This window comes from Pristiophorus japonicus, chromosome 22, assembly GCF_044704955.1.
Source record: "Pristiophorus japonicus isolate sPriJap1 chromosome 22, sPriJap1.hap1, whole genome shotgun sequence".
In the NCBI taxonomy this organism is placed as follows: Eukaryota; Metazoa; Chordata; class Chondrichthyes; family Pristiophoridae; genus Pristiophorus; species Pristiophorus japonicus.
The window spans coordinates 26,918,062-26,935,866 of record NC_091998.1 but is presented as its reverse complement, the minus strand read 5'-3'; the positions used below and the strand labels follow the sequence as shown (position 1 = coordinate 26,935,866).

Here is a 17,805-nt window from a genome sequence, read left to right as displayed (position 1 = left end):
GAAATGTGTCCATCTTCTTAAAGGGAGCACAGTGCTTCTTTTTACATCTACTTATCGCTTTGCTAACGCTGGCCAGTTTGAGACCAAGAAGGGTTGCCATTTTATCTTTTTAATCGTCTATTTTATTGTCGCTGATCAGTTCCAAGGGATGGCCTTAGTGCCTCCTGCCAAGCCGTGCTTCTTTCCTCTTTGAGGAACTCTCGTTCCTGGATCTCTTGTCCTTCTTCACGCAGAAATATTTGGTGATGGTTTTGCGGCACTGTTCACACTTCACCGCGCAGCACCAGTGGAACTTGCAATTGCAACTGCTCATCATCTGCGCTCGCCTCTCCCCCACCGCCAGCCCGCAATCCCCACACAGCCTCTTGCAGCTCCGCTTCTCCCACTTGCTCAGGTGTTTACCCTTCTTCACGCACTCCCTCCCTTCCGTCCCCTGCAGGCCCAGGGTCTTGTTTTCCAGGCAATAATCCGGAGAATCTTCCAGGTGAACCAGCTCCTTCTTGGAAATGGCGCTGAAGGTTTCGGCGATGGCTCCGCGGCTGGCCGCGCTGTTGCCGGCCCCTTTGAGGAGGTCAACCTTCAGGGCTTTGTGATACTTGTCCTTCAGGTAATTCCCCACCTCTCGGAATTCAGGGAGTTGAAGCCAGCAGGTCTGTGTCGTGCAGCTCCCGGATACACCATGGCACTTACAGGTCCTCTTCATTGTGCCTTTAACTGCCTGAAGAATAAAGATTTTAACATTTACCATGTATTCAATAAATACAAAAACAGTGCTGATATAATCACATACTGCTTTTTGCAGCACGGAAAGAAAATAACTTGCATTTATATAGCGCCTTTCACGACCTCAGCACATCCCAAAGGGCTTCACAGCCAATGAAATACTTTTGAAGTGGAGTCACTGATTGTAATGGAGCAAATGCGACAGCCAATATGCACACAGCAAGCTCCCACAAACAGCAATGAGATGATGTTTTTAGTGATATTGATTGAGGGATAAATATTGGCCAGGGCACTAGGGAGAACTCACCTGCTCTTCTTCAAAATAGTGCCATGAGATCGTTTTCATCCACAGAGAGGGCAGACGGGGCCCTGATTTAACGTCTCATCTGAAAGACGGCACCTCTGACAATGCAGCGCTCCCTCAGCACTGCACTGGAGTGTCAGCCGAGATTTTTGTGCTCATGTCTCTGGAGTGGGACTTGAACTCACAACCTTCTGACAGAGATGAGAGTGCTACCAACTGAGGCACGGCCATGGAAGATAGTACTGTCGAAGGTTATATATATATATCTGTGATTTAAGAAAATAATAGATTTCTCAAAGCTGCCAATGGTTGAGGGAGCTGAGAGGCTGGGACCAAGTGACTGAGGCAGAGACAAACAGTGTAACATTCAGGAACCATGCAGTTGTCCAGCCTTTAACACTGTCTGCATGACCACGCCAAGCAACTTTCTTGCTCAGTGATCACAAAGCACAGTTGAAATGGGATGATATTGTTACAAAATATCCAGTCTGGATGAAGCTGCTGATCCCAAATGAGACTCTTGGTCTTTTTCACACATAAGAACATAAGAACATAAGAAAAAGGAACAGGAGTAGGCCATTTAGCCCCTCCAGCCTGCTCCGTCATTCAATAAGATCATGGCTGATCTGATCATGGACTCAGCTCCACTTCCCTGCCCACTCCCCATATCACTTTATTCCCTTATCGCTCCAAAATCTGTCTATCTCCGTCTTAAATATATTCAATGACCCAGCCTCCACAGCTCTCTGGGGCAGAAAATTACACAGATTTACAACCCTCTGAGAGAAGAAATTCCTCCCCATCTCAGGTTTAAATGGGCGGCCCCTTATTCTGAGACTATGCCGCCTCGTTTTAGTTTCCTCTATGAGTGGAAATATCTGTCTGCATCCACCTTGCCGAGGCCCCTCACTATCTTATATGGTTTGATAATGTCTCATTCTTCCTCATTCACGTTTCTCCTCTTAAGTCCCCTCTCACCCCATAGCTTTGCTAACAATGAGAACCAGCAGAAGACGAGCCAACTCCTAATTGCAATATATCTGCCTATCAGGAGATGTCCAAAAGAAACTTGAGGTTAATCTTGCTCTCTCATTTCTCTCTCCTTTCCTCCATGTATGTCGCCTCACTAACATTGCACAGTTGAGGTTGTTCTGAGGAAACATGTGTGAGATTCAACATTCTACCAGTCCCTGGCACTACACACTGGCACTTGATGTGGGCATTGTATGATATTAAAACATTGCAAGAAACAGGAGCTGCATTATAAAACACTGGTTAGGTTCCAGCTGGAGTTCTGTGTTCAATTCCGGGCACCACTCTTTAGGGCAGATGTCAAAGTCTTGGAGAGGGAGCAGAGGACATTTACTAGAATGCTACCAAGGATGAGGGACTTCAGTTACGTGGAGAAACTAGAGAAGCTGGGATTATTCTCCTTAGAGCAGAGGAGGTTAAGAGGAGATTTAATTGAGTTGTTCAAAATTATGAAGGGTTTTGATAAGAGTAAATAAAGAGAAATGTTTCCACTGCCAAGAGGGTCGGTAACCAGAGGACCAGATTTAAGGTAATTGGCAAAAGACCCAGAGGAGAGATGAGAAGATTTCTTTTAACGCAATGAGTTGTTATGATCTGGAATGCACTGCATGAAAAGGTGGTGCAAGCAGATTCAATAGTCACTTCTAAAGGGGAATTGGATATACACTTGAAAAGGAAAACTTTGAAAAACTGTGGGGATAGTGCAGGGGACTAATTGGATAGAGCCGGCACAGGCACGATGGGCCGAATGGCCTCCATCTGTACTGTATGATTCTATCATGCAGACTCCATGACAAAAGATCCTCACAAGATGCCTATGTTTTGGGAAAAGCAGAGCACATACTGTTACAATATTCTCATTTACAGGGAGAGGTTTCAGTGAAAGCTAATCCATCTGATATGAGATTTTCATTTCATTTTTAATTTACTGTGAGAGAAATCATTATTTTTAAACAGTCCACCTTTTATAAACATAACTATTGCCAGGACAGCTTCTGTTCATTGTTCTGACCAACAAGGCCTGCCCTTTGTGGGTACAAGGGATGAGGTGCCCTTCGTGGCAAAAATCGAGAGCAGAGATAAAAACAGAAAGGCACTCTCAATGTTGGAAATCTGAATAAAAAACTGAGTGAACACCTGAAAAGGGAAAGAACAGTTTAGCATTTCACATAAAGACTTTCATCTAAAGTGGAAATATGATGAGAGTCCTAATTCAAGGACTGGCCAAAATGATTTTATTTTGGTCTGTAGAGTATCTGATATGCTTAGAATTGCATCACTATGCCTCAGTTTCAAACCAAACTATTGAGAAATCCACACAGGTAGAGTTTCTCTTTGATCTACATGAAGTGCACATTCTCTCTCTGTATGGACACAGTCTAGTCATCCAAGTCCAGAGACCTTAGGTAAAGGTTAGCAAAAGCCAAGGCTTTGGGAGCTCAAGTGTACACGAGACACCATTGGAAGTTAAGTCACTAAAACAGCACTGTTTACAAAGTACTGGTAATCTTTCCATTGCTTGTGGAGCTAAGAATGCCTTAACAAAGAAAACAATGGTTATCTGGGGACAACTGTGAATAATCCCAAGTCCTCAGTGAAAGATCCACCCCATGATGGCAGTGTCAGCCGTGGCTCAGTTGGTAGCACTCTCGCCTCTGAGTCAGAAGGTTGTGGCTCCAACTACAGAGACTTGAGCCCAAAAATCTAGGCTCACACTCCAGTGCAGCACTGAGGGAGTGCTGCACTGTTGGATGTGCCATCGTTAGGATGAGACGTTAAACTGAGGCCTTGCCTGCCCTCTCAGATGGACGTAAAAGATCCTATGGCACTATTTTGAAGAAGAGCAGGGGACTTATCCCCGGCGTTCTGATCAACATTTATCCCTCAACCAACATAACAAAAACAGATTATCTGGTCATTGCCACATTGCTGTTTGTGGGATCTTGCTGTGCGCAAGTTGGCTGCCAAGTTTCCTACATTACAATAGTAACTACACTTCAAAAGTACTTCATTGGCTAAAAAGCGCTTTGGGATGTCCTGAGCAGGCTGTCTGGTCTTTAAAAAGAGCCCTGGGTGCTGTATCACTGAGTCTGTTATAGAGGGTTGACTTTGCTCCAATCATAGAATCATAGAAAATTATGACACAGAAGGAAGCCATTCGGCCCATCATGCCAATGCCGGTCGAAAAAGAGATACCCAGCCTATTTCCACCTTCCAATCAAAAGGTCCGTAGCTCTGTAGGTTACGGCTCTTTAAGTGCACATCCAAGTACCTTTTAAATGTGATGAGGGTTTCTGCCTCTACCACCCTTTCAGGAAATGAGTTCCAGACCCAATCTGGGTGAAGAAATGTTTCCTCATCTTCCCTCGAATCCTTCTGCCAACTACTTTAAATCTATGCCCCCTGGTTATTGATCCATCTGCAATGGGAAATAGGTCCTTCCTATCAACTCTATCTAGGCCCGTCATAATTTTATACACCTCAATTAAATCTCCCCTCAGCCTCCTTTGTTCCAAGAAAAACAACCCCAGCCTATCCAATCTTTCCTCATAGCAAAAGTTTTCCAGTCCTGGCAACATCCTCGTAAATCTCCTCTGCACCCTTTCTAGTTCCAGGCATCTTCCAAGTCCAGGGAGATAATTGTGAAGCTGACTTGACCACAGAAAGACCCTACTTAGTTACCCCAACAAAGAAGAGAGTCAATAGTTGGTCACCACAGCCCAACTGTACCTCGGGTTCGAAGTGGATACCAACTTTAGTTTGGACACAGTTCTTAGGACTGCAGCAAGGTTGCGGCGAGAGTGTTTAGACATTTCTTATCTTTCTTCCATAACAGAAAAGTCCCATTGTAAATTATTCTTGTGGCATCTATGAAGTCCAATCAGTTTGCTTTAATGGCTTAAAAATGCTAGACACGCAATGGAGAGACTTCCTTCAGCAATGTGTGAAATCCTGGACTACAATGTGAGGTGGATTTGTGGAAAAATGTGAAAACTGTTGCAGAGTGAGCAGACTCCAGGCAACACCAACATGTCACTACATCTTGGGTAGCGGGCGGGGGGTTCACAGCTGGCAGCTCTGCTCATCGACAGAAAGGAGTCATGGGATGACTTGATGCTTATTTTAAATTATGTTTAAATGGTGGAATATATACCCCTTAAAGTGAAAAGAAGGCAGATTGTAACAAACTATTAGTAATTTAATTATGGTTTTACTTTTTCATATGATGCAGTAATTTAGAATACTGCAATCCAAAATGTGATCTTTGGATAGCATGTAATCTCCTAGTATGAGTTGAGCTACCTCTCTCTCTCATGTATGAGGTGTGGGATCAGATGGAGTACACATTACAGTGAAATTGGGAAGACGTTTATGAGTTATTTGCAGAGACAGTGAAGTTAGCATTTTGAATAGTTCCTGGTTAACAACGAAACAAATAAGTAATATTTTCTTTACTCTCTGCAGATAGATAAATACATTTGTTCCCTTACATACCACAGCTAGATAGATAATTATCTTCATGCAATAGGGGCAAGTAGCTTTTTATCTTTATTGTCTGTCCACTGAGGGTTTTTTAAATACTAAAGGCAAAGAAATATATAAAACATTAGCATAACTTTTTTTTGTATATGCATCTTTCCTTCTTTACCAAATAAAGAAACATAAGAAACATACTGGAGCAGAGAAGATTGAGAGGAGATTTGATAGAGGTGTTCAAAATCATGAGGGGTCTGGACAGAGTAGATAGAGAGAAACTGTTCCCATTGACAGAAAGCATGAGAACCAGAAGACACAGATTTAAGGTGATTGGCAGAAGATCCAAAGGCAACATAAGAAAAAACTTTTTTACGCAGCGAGTGGTTAAGATCTGGAATGCACTGCCAGAAACGGTGATGGAGGAAGACTCAATTTTATCTTTCAAAAGGGAGTTAAATAAATATCTCAATGAAAAAAAATTGCAGGGCTACGGGGAAAGGGCGGGGGAGTGGGACTAGCTGAGAGTCGGCATGGGCTCGATGGGCCAAGTGGCCTTCTTCTATACTGTATCCATTCTATGATTCAATGTTGAACATAAGAATTAGGAGCAGTAGTAGTCCATACCGCCCTTCGCACCTGCTCCGCCATTCAATAAGATCATGGCTGATCTTCACCCTCAACTCCACTTTCCCACCTGATCCCAAGTATGTCTTGAACAGTACTTAGTGCATTTAAGCAGAACATTTTGGTAAAATATTTTAAATTCAGCATTTTTAATCCAGAACTTCCCTCCAAACTTGAATAATGGTGCAGTTCTTCTGGAAGTTATTACTGTTTAGAACAGAACTGCAAAATAGCTATTGTTCATATCAACGTTTATGTCTTTATTATGTTACAAACTTGATTATTACTAATAAGTACTCAGATTAATGCAGAACCTAAAATAGGGGCTCAAATATTGGGAGTGCTTTGATTGGTTCAACTTTTTTTTATTAGTAGATGTTATTGAGTTCTTATTTTTGATTTGTAATTTGTCATCAATGTGACACAGAAGTTTCACAGTATTGGCAGGCATGACACATAAATTGTAATCAGCAAACCATTTTCATATCGAGAGCACTTTTTCCCCGGTGTTATCCATTGCACACAAACATATTAATGATTGGTTACAATTTTGGGGAGAAACCACTTTTTTAAACATGTTAAGCCTCACTTCACTGTCCCTGAGCACATCTCTCTCAAACTTCTTTCAAAGCTCTTCAATATTGTTTCTTCGCCCTAATATTGCATATAACTCACCATGAGAATGGGGCAACACTCCTTAGAGAATATATGTGCGAAGAAAGCAGGACTCAGTTCATGTAAACAGTTTGGAAAGCATACCTCTTCAATATAGTGAATAATTTGGATTACTGATCTATCAAATCCAACCTTGTGCTGCATGTAAACTGATAAAGGTTATACACGCATCTTTGGTTAACCAATAAATTTGGATAATTGTTGGGATGTCCAATCTCAATTAACCAGTCATATTGGGCAGTGCTGTTCTAAAGTTACATAAAGCTAGCCAGATAAACAGCCAGAGAATGCACGGTGAAAATATCTCCATTTAGCTGAGGCAGGATCCAGGCTATACTCTGTATTACAGTCAACCAATCAATCTGTTGTTCATCACAGACATGTCATTGAAGCAAGGCTCTATGGTTTCAAAGAATGGGCAACAACCTAAACTGCTCTGCATGAGAAATGTTCACAGAGAGAGAGAGAAATACATGTACAGTATGTGACATCACTCTACCTTATATGGATGAAGTAGTAGATATCCAGACTGCTCAGGGCAGGTTCATTTAGAAAGAAAGAACTTGAATTTCTATAATGCCTTTCTCAGCCACAGGATGTGATAAAATGCTAATGACATAGTTTGGAAGTGCAGGAGGAGGCCACCTGTAGTGTACTCATTGCAGAGGGTGGGAGGAGGCTCATGTGGACCTATTGGCTCGAATGGCCTGTTGTAAATTCTATGTGACACTGTGCAAGGCTGATCTGTATCTCAACTCCATTTACCTAGCTTTGCTCCATATCCATTGATACCCTAACAAAACTCTGTCCATCTCAGTCTTGAAAGCTCCAACTGATTCCATCGTTTGGGGGAGAGATTTGCAGATCTCCACTACCCTTTACGTGGAAGAAATGGTTCCTGATTTCGCTCCTGGCTCTGATTTGAAGGTTGTCTAAATGTGTGCTGCAGTATGTGGTTGACAGGGGCAGATCGTGGTGAAGATGTGAGAACTTTACCTTCCTACCGGCCTCGTTGTTGTGCAGGTTCATGGCCGCTCTCGCATCCTGTCCCGTCTCCAGCGCGTCAACAAACTGCTTGGAGATGGTCTCCCCAAAGCCAACGTTATCGCTGCATCCGCCCCACAGCCAGCCCTGTCCTCCTGCACCAAGCAAGCACCAGCCAGACGGTTATTGCTGCCATCGCTGCTGCACGAACAGCTCTCATCCAACACACAGATGATATCAATGGCCCAACACTTACCCAATTGTCCATTCCGCGAATCGTCACAGCCACAGTTATCAAAATCTCCCAGGCTGCAGTTTCTGGTTAATGTGTACATCACCCCCGCCGAGCTAATGGCATGGACAAAGGCAGCCTCTCGGTTTGCTGTTGATGCAAATGAATTATTGTTACCTCCCTTGTTCCACTCCACTTCAGCAATGCCCACAACGCCGGCCAAATAACTGTCGCGGTGCGGCCCTGTTCTTTTACTGGGATCAGATGTGACAGGGACGCGTGATCTACAGGTAGGATTTCATGGGAGAGCCGAAAGTAAGAAAGACATGGATATTGAGGAGGAGGGATCGGAGTGAGAATGAGCAGGTGAATATTGAGGGAGAACGGGGAGGTGAAAATGAAGGAAATTCCAACAGAGGGACAAAGATCAGAGGGGAGCAAGAGGAAGTGGTGCCCTGCGGGTCTGGGTCTTAGTGAGGCTATTGGCACGGTACAGAGAGATACAAACAGACAAATCCTGAAAGAAGCCGTGATAGAGTGTGAGAGAGAAACAGACATATACAGACAGAAGCAGTGATAGAGTGTGAGAGAGACAGGCAGATACAGACAGAAGCAGTGAGAGAGTGTGAGAGAGAAACAGACAGATACAGACAAGCAATGATAGAGTGTGAGAGAGACAGGCAGATACAGACAGAAGCAGTGAGAGTGAAAGAGAAACAGGCAGATACAGACAGAAGCAGAGACAGAAAGATATACAGGAATATGTAGGGACAGGGAGCAAAGGCGGGTGGATGGAGTTTAGATACAGATCAGCCATGATCACATTAGATGGCGGAACAGATTCGAGGGGCTGAATGGCGTCCTCATTCCTACAGGGCAGGCATGCAAGGACAGAGAGAGATACAAAACAAGCAGAAAAATACAGATCGAAGAATACATAGAGAGAAAGAGATAGATATAAGCAGAAAATACTGATCGAGGTAGATGTATGGACAGAGATTGGGATAAAGCGAGAGTGGAGCAATAGATACACACAGAATTATTCAACGGAGAGGGAGAATAGAACACAGACAGAGGGAGAGGTACGTGAAGAAGGGAGAGGGGAAAAGGAGAGAGAAAATGTTGGAAATAAAAGCAAGATATTGGAAATACTCCAAAACGCCAATATTGGGAGGAAAGGTCATCGAGCTGAAACGTTAACTCTGTTTCTCTCTCCGCAGAGGCTGCCTGACCCGCTGAGTATTTCCAGCATTTTCTATTTATATTTCAGATTTCCAGCATCCGCAGTGGTTTGAGAAAAAGTTGGGCGGCAGTTCCGTGTAGCTGAAGGGACCTGAACCCAGGCTGTGGGATTGAGTCTGACACTTGCACACTAATGCGGCCGTGCAATGAGAACATGCAGGATTTTGGAGTGTGATTGGTGTCAGAGATCAGTTCCCCTCAGCAAGCAGTGGGGTGGGGGTAGCTGGGAGTACTTGTGCAATGGTGAGCCTGTATTGTGAGAGGCTTGGTTGGGCTGACAGTGCGGGGTTGGAGAAGGTCACTGTCCCGGATTACATTCCAGTCCTGGATTTAACCCGAACGCGTTTTACCGCTCCTCAGGCCGCTGTGTGTGGAGAGCTGTAGCGCTCTCTCGGGGCAGTTCCAGCGGTCCCAGGCGAATTGGTGTTTGCATTCCTCAATGCCACTCTGAGCACCTGCTGCGACACTGCTGGAGTAAATCAGATAGGCCTGCAAACAAACAAACACAGCACGTCAGAGCCAGGTACCAGACCCCGGGCCCAACCCACCTCCTTAAACAGGAGACCAGAGCCAGGTTCCAGACCTCGGACCCAACCATCTACCGAAAACAGGATATCAGAGCCAGGTTCCAGTCCTCGGACCCAACCCATCTCCTTAAACAGGATATCAGACCCAGGTATCAGGCCTCAGACCCACCCCATCTACCGAAAACAGGATATCAGAGCCAGGTTCCAGACCTCGGACCAAACCCACCTCCTTAAACAGGAGACCAGACCCAGGTTCCAGACCTCGGACCCAACCCATCTACCTAGAACAGGATATCAGACTCGGGTATCAGGCCCCAGACCCACCCCATCTCCTAAAATAGGAGACCAGACCCAGACCCAGACCCCAGACCCTCCCCATCTACCTAGAACAGGAGACCAGACCCTCCCCATCTCCTAAAACAGGAGATCAGACCCAGGTTCCAGACACCAGACCCTCCCCATCTACCTAAAACAGGAGACCAGACCCAGGTTCCAGACCCCAGACCCACCCTAACTACCTAAAACTGACCGTCATTTACTTGGATTAAAATCTCGAACCAGATTTCTGGCCATGAATGCAAATCGAGTTTAAACCGTTGGATTGATCGCTTCCTCTTATTTAAGCAGTAATTGGTAGCAGCTCCCTGTTTCTGAGGATCACAGGACAAACCTCAGGGAAAGGAGCGGATTCCTTACAGGTACCCGAATCCCAACCGCCCATCTCCACTCTCTTCATTCGGGCAGTTGGAATTCTCACATGAGGAGGTCCGGGGGCTCGATTTCATCAGGAAAATGATTAGCAAAAGGGTCATATACTGCAAGTGGGAAAAGGCTCTTGATACTTTCCACAAAAATATACACCCATCAGGGATGTATTTAATACTCGGGGCTGAGAAAGGGAACTGGCACCTTTGCAGCTTAAATATAGAAATCCCTGCATTAATTATGCAGAACAAATGTCGAGTCCCATAAAAAGAATCTGTCTATAAATCTCGCCAATGGAGACACGGAAGATTATGAATTCGATAAAACGCTCCAGTTATAGGCTGTCAAATTCGGGGTGGCGCGGCCCGTGAGATTGAACGGCCTCTTTAAATCATTCCAGACCCAATGGAACGAAATTGGAGAGAGCAGAAGATGTGGGAAGGTGTCTGCAATATGCACCCAAACCCCCACCGGTGATCTGTAAGGAGGACAGGGTGATATCTGGCCAGTTTCACCCGGTGAAACATTTATTTCAATGCGTGTTACACCCGCCACTCTCAGACTCCCATCAGTTTCACCCCACTGGGATTTATTGAACAAAATAATTCGCAAAAATTGTTCAAAATAATCCGTCTTTCTCTCCATTGCCTTTCTCAAATGAAATTGAAATCAGTTTGCAGGGCCCAGATGTAGATCAGTGAGACAGTGTCCAGAATGTGGGAAGCGACACTTTACTAAAATCTCGACATGATTATAGCCTTAGAACCACAAGCACCGCCTGGAGAAGTCTCTCCCTCCTTCAAACGGCGTCTGAATCTTTATCGTTTATCTTTTACTCTTTTAAAAAAAAACATTTTTTTTCCAAATGATAATTTATTAATTTGAAGAAGATCAAAAAGAAACGCTCTTACCTTAGGACCGGTCATAAGAAAATTATTCACTGACCTGGAAAAACAAGAGCCAAACGATTAACTTGGAGAAAGCTCCCAACTTTGCCCTCCGAAAATATTTGGGATTTTTGGGGGGGTTTCTTTCTTGTCTTAAGTCCTTCAAACGGCCTCTGATGCGATTCCTCCCTCCCCTCCCCACTCATTAAAGTTTGTCTGAAAACTTAAGCTGACAACCTTTGAGATTGGCCCATCATGTGACGGGGACCGAGAATTGAGCAAAAGGCACTAAAATCTCACAATCTCTATTTGAAGAATAACTGCTTTGTAAGTAGCAGCAACGCAGAGCGGGGGAAGAGACCAAGTGTGCGGAATATAGACGGAGAAACACAGAGAGTCTCCCTGTCCCCAAAGGTGTCACTTACCAGGCTTGGCAAAGCTTTAGGTAGATGGTCCAGAGTAAGAGTGAGAGGAGCGTGCCTTGTGGAACCATCGTCCTTGGGAATAGCAGCCACAATACTCAGAGGTGAAGCCAAGAAAGGAGGGAGAAAGCGAAGGCGAAGTCCTCGGCAGGACAGGGCAGTCTGGAGACAGGTTCTGTTGTGTAAAGTTACCATGTGTGAAAGACTGATGTGAAATGGAGCTCCCCTCATCCCAGGATCAGATTCGCTACTTAATTACGGATTTTCCTTCTCTCTCTCCGACTCAGCCAATCAGGACTCAAGTGGGAAGGGGACTTTCAATTGATCAAACACAAACTACAGGCTCTTAACTACAGACAGAACAGAACGGCTTGAGGGAGAGAGAAAGGATCAGAGAGAGAGAAAGGAGAGACCGCAGACAGAGCAGAGAGACTGAGAGTTAAAGAGGGGAGTAGAGAGAAAGAGAGATTACAGATAGAGCAGTGGGAAAGAGTTAGAGAAAGAGGGGGACAGAGAGATAGAAACAGAGAGATAAATAAACTCCAAACAGCGCAGTTGGAGAAAGAGGGAAAAAGAGAGAGAGAGAGAGAAATAGAGACGATAAAGAGCAGAGTCTGAGAGTTAAAGAGAACAGAGAGATAGAGAGACAGGGAGAACGAGAGAGAAACACAAACAGAAATGATAGATGGAAAGGCGTCAACAAGAGAGAATTAGACGGAGATATATGGTAAGGATGGAAAGAGCAAGAGAGAAGATATAGACATGGAGAACGAGAAGGAGAGACAGCTGAAAAGATAAACACAGGGCCAATAGGTGCACCTATTCTGCAATCACCATCTCAGACCTGTATCTGTGCAGTTGGATGTGCAGTCCTCTGATTAGAGTTATACTGCTGCTTGACACAAAGGAACTCTGTGTATGGGGCTCGGGTGTAGGAGCAGAGTTTTGTGTTGAAAATGATAAAACAATTGGATCGGGTAGATATGGGGCAACTATTTACCCCGGTGGGGTTGGGGTGGGGGGTAATGAAACCAGGAAGCACTTCTCACACAAAGGGTGGTGGGAATCTGCAACTCTCTCCCCCGAAAGGTTAGGTCAATTGGAGCTTTTACGACTGAGGTCGATTTTTGTTGGTTAAAGGCATCAAGCGAGATGGAGCAAATGCGGGTGAATGCAGTTATGGTGCAGATCAGCCGTGATCTGATGGAATACAGGTTCGAGGGGCTGAATGGCCTCCTCCTGTTCCCATGTGGAGTTGGAGGGGGCTTGGGCCCTAATCTTAAAAGTTAGGAGAGCGACTGGCGGAGATCCGCACAGCATTGCCTGTAAAGTTTCATAACCTTATATAAAGTCGGCACCTGACTCTACATTTACAAGACAACTTTTGCATAGTTGCCAATGGGTAACCAGGATTGGGAACATAATCCACAGAGGCATAGAGAGCCGGTGGGGCGGCGGGGATATCTGTGGAAAAGCAGGAGGACCATCTCTGATCGAGGACGAGGTGTGGAGGGGGTTGAATATAATCAGGGTGTGAGTGCCTTTGGCTGAGGGTTACAGGGCCCACCTATCCTGCGGGATTAGGGCCGTTCCTGCTCTCCCGGGGACACCTGGGCTAACCGGACTTTGAATCCGATTGCAGCTCAGTTTAACATTAGACCGGCGACTTTTGGCAGCCCGGGGTTTGTCTGATGATGGTATGGATTTAGTTCGCGGGTATGAAATGCAATCAAAACAAGAATGAGTTGGCGGCAAATTAAAGCCACGGTGTTTAAAAAAAAATAATTGTCAAACTGGAAATGTTGCGATGTTTGTGTGACTTTTTTCCAAGTTGGGCTATCGGTTCTTGACAGGGGGCCCGGGGAATGTCTCTCAATCTCTTGGGCCAGTCAGACCCGAACCAGAACAATCCGCTCAATGGTCATTTATAATTTACAGGAAGCAATTCCCTCTGAATAAACCTATCGGGGCCTCGCACACAGAGAGCAGCGCCAGTTCCCCACTCACTGGGACAAGTGTCGCTCCGCGCAGGTCGGAGACAGCATTTCCACATTTAGGAAAAACAAACACAGCGCGCAGAATCAGGAAAAATACTTACATTCCCGAACAGGTACAGGGGAATTGTTGGGATAAAACAATTAAGTTTGAAGGGAGCAACGTTTACTTGTTTAGATTTGCTGATAGCGTGTCCGGTGAAGTTTCCTATCGTATTTTATGAAAAGAACCCTTCTGTGTGGTATTGTGTGTGCACACTGCTTGTGTGTTTACAGGCGCGTACACCCGTCTGTGTATATTGCAGTCTGCGTGTCTTTATTGTCTGTAGATTTATTTATTTATTGTCTGTAGATTTATTTATTGTTTATTTATTGTCTGTAGCGTTCCCACATTACAACAGTGACTACACTCCAAAAGTACTTCATTGGCTGTTACTTGTTTAGATTTGCTGATAGCGTGTCAGGTGAAGTTTTCTATCGTGTTTCATTGAAAGGAACCCTTCTGCACATCTGTGGAAGTTGGTATTGTGTGTGTACACACCTTCCGGTGGTCATGAAAGGGGCTATATAAATGCAAGTCTTTCTTTTTTTTAGATATCTATTTATATTTTTAAAATTCAGAAACCAAGTTGCAGGTCCAAGTCCCACAGCACATAACATCACCAACGGCGAAGAGAGTATGCGGAGAGATCCGGTGGTGCCAGGAATGGGGGTTTAATTGCCTGAACTTTCCAGAGAAAGGACTGAGAGAGGTAAGGAGTTCCTCGGAAAGAATGAGTAAAGTAGGGGACCGGGCAACGAGCCTTGACTTCAAGGCAGTGGACAAGGAGGGAGGAGGAACGGCCTTTGGGTGGTGGGGTTGGAACTCAGAAGGAACAAGAAAACGTAGAGGAACATTGCCCACAGTTACTGACAAAATAGAGAAAGGCAAGGAAGATGAGGACTGGAGAAAGAGTGGAAGCCAGAGGTGAGAGAGGTTTACACATAGAGAGAGATCTCACCGGACTGGCACAGGAGGGTGACAGAGACGGCGAAGAGTCTGCCCAAATGAAAGAGGAAATTAAGCTTTTCGGATGTAGGTGGACGATGCGGTAAAATGTGTGAATGTCAGAAGATAGTCGAAGGGTAAGGCCATCGAAGGTAAAAGGTAATGTCGGTTCGATATCAGAAGAAACTGTGGGAATTTCCCCCACTGGCCAGAGTTAGCGAAAAATCATCAAGAGTATAAAATGGGACTCGAATTTACACGTACCCAGACTATCATTAATCAATCATAGAAAATATCCTAGTGTCTCAAAAACTGAAATAAATAAAATGTGTGTGCAGTGTGTGAGTTTATTTACTATGTGGCATTTACTTCGCTGTACCTGAGTTTATTGTGTATGTATATGGAGTTCCTGTGTGACGTCTATTCCGTTGCTATGTATTTATTGGAAGTGTGCATTTCCCGTGTGGTACTTAATGTATAATTTGCTGAGTAGTATTTACTCTGTTGTATATTATTTATTGTGCATATTGTGCGTATTACCGGACTGCACATTATTTATTTGGTTGCGTGTGTTTAGATTAAATTACGCGTTGTATTGATTCTATTTAATATGCATTAATTGTGTATATATGCTGTGTATATATTTAATCCGTGCACATAATTATTGGGTATATATGTTTAGTGTATACTTGCTCTACATGTATCTTGTATTTACTATTTGTATCTATACTGTCTATGTATTCACTCTGAAATACTGTGCGTATATTTACTCTGTGTTTCAATTGATTGTCTATTTTCCAGGCCTTATTTATTATATATGTATTTACTTGTATATATTCACAGTATGTGTATTTACTCTGTATATATAGTGTGTGTTTTCACTCTGTAATATTCACAGTATATGAATTCACTTTATATATGCAGTGTGTGTATTTACTCTATATATATTCAGTGTGTGTTTTCACTCTATATATTCACAGTGTGTGTGTTCACTCTGTAAATATACAGTGTGTGTATTTACTCTGTATACGTTCAGTGTGTGTTTTCACTCTATATATTCACAGTGTGTGTTCACTCTGTAAATATTCAGTGTGTGTTTACTCTATTTATATTCACATTGTAATTGGGACTCACATTGTAATGGGGAAATATATAGTATTGAGGATGAGCATTGTATAGGGGATGCACATTGTATTTGTGATACACATTGTAATGGGGATGCACATTGTAATGGGGGCACACATTGTATTTGTAACACACACTGTAATGGAGCCTCACATTGTAATGGGGACGCACATTGGGGGGTAAGTTAAACCCAAAAAGCAGGTAAGTTCGGTCGGTTGCAAAGTTAAAGTATTAAAAGTCTGAATCGTGTCCAGAACCTGCCACCAACCCACGTGCGGTTTTAATGAAGGTGGGCTGTGGGGTGGGCAGCCACCCTGCTCCCAGGAGGCGGGTTTTCCGTTTAAATATTATAATGAGGCTGGAAGCCTCTGCTTTAACCTCCATTTTGAATTTAACTTTAGCTGGTCGGGTTTTCCAGACCTTGCGAAACCCGCCAGCTAATGTAACACAAGGACTGCTGGCAGGGGACCAGGAGCGCAGCATGGAGGCAGGGTGAGGCCTCAAGCTTGGAATCGTTGGCCTGGGGGAAGAGGGTGGCGGGGGGGGGGGGGGGGGGGCGGTGGTGTTCGATTGTGGAGTGTGCATTTGGCAGGGACGCTGGATCCAGGAGGTAAGTGTAATTGAGACACATAAGAACATAAGAAATAGGAGCAGGAGTAGGCCACACGGCCCCTCGAGCCTGCTCCGCCATTTAATACGATCATGGCTGATCTGATCATGGACTCAGCTCCACTTCCCCGCCTGCTCCCCATAATCCCTTATCGTTTAAGAAACTGTCTATTTCTGTCTTAAATTTATTCAATGTCCCAGCTTCCACAGCTTTCTGAGGCAGCGAATTCCATAGATTTACAACCCTCTGAGAGAAGAAATTTCTCCTCATCTCCGTTTTAAATGGGCGGCCTCTTATTCTAAGATCATGCCCTCTAGTTCTTGTCTCCCCCATCAGTGGAAACATCCTCTCTGCATCCACCTTGTCAATCCCCCTCATAATCTTATACGTTTACTCGATTATGCTAAGTTCACCTTTCATTCTTCTGAATTCCAATGAGTAGAGGCCCAACCTACTCAACCTTTCCTCATAAGTCAACCTCCTCATCCCCAGAATCAACCTAGTGAACTTTCTCTGAACTGCCTCCAAAGCAAATATATCCTTTTATAAATATAGAAACCAAAACTGCACGCAGTATTCCAGGTGTGGCCTCACCGATACCTTATATAGCTGTAGCAAGACTTCCCTGCTTTTATACTCCATCCCCTTTGCAATAAAGGCCAAGATACCATTGGCCTTCCTGATCACTTGTGGTATCTGCATATTATCCTTTTGTGTTTCATGCACAAGTACTCTCAGGTCCCGCTGTACTGCAGCACTTTGCAATCTTTCTCCATTATACATTGTAACGGGGGACACATTGTAATTGGGGAACACATATTGTAATTCTGACACACATTGTAATGGGATGCACATTGTAATTGTGACACGCATTGTAATGGGATGCACATTGTAATGGGGATGCACATTATAATGCGACACACATTGTAATGGGACACAAATTGTAATTGTGACACACAATGTGATGCGATGCACATTGTAACAGGACGCACGTTGTAATGGGGATGTACATTGCAATGGGACGCACAATGTAATGGGATGCACAGTATGTTGCGGAACCAACCAGGGAGCAGGCTATCTTGGATCCGGTACTGTGTAATGAGACAGGATTAATAAATGATCTCATAGTAAAGGATCCTCTAAGAAAGAGTGATCATAGCATGGTTGCATTTCAAATTCAGTTACAGAGTGAGAAAGTTGTCCTGATCTTAAATAAAGGCGATTACAAAGGTTTGAAGGCAGAGTTGGCTAAAG

The 17,805-nt window shown here is 44.2% G+C and overlaps 1 protein-coding gene across 1 annotated transcript; it reads right to left on the bottom strand.

The window, feature by feature from the left end:
• Positions 1-154: 154 nt before the first annotated feature.
• Positions 155-17,578, bottom strand: wnt8b (wingless-type MMTV integration site family, member 8b). Its single transcript, XM_070865409.1, has 7 exons — positions 17,535-17,578; positions 14,530-14,550; positions 11,437-11,470; positions 9,644-9,782; positions 8,076-8,201; positions 7,832-7,974; positions 155-718 (listed from the first exon to the last, which is right to left on the bottom strand). Exons 1-7 carry the CDS (start codon positions 17,561-17,563, stop codon positions 155-157), a joined length of 1,056 nt encoding a protein of 351 aa, XP_070721510.1. The 5' UTR covers positions 17,564-17,578.
• Between the last annotated feature and the right edge of the window lie 227 nt (positions 17,579-17,805).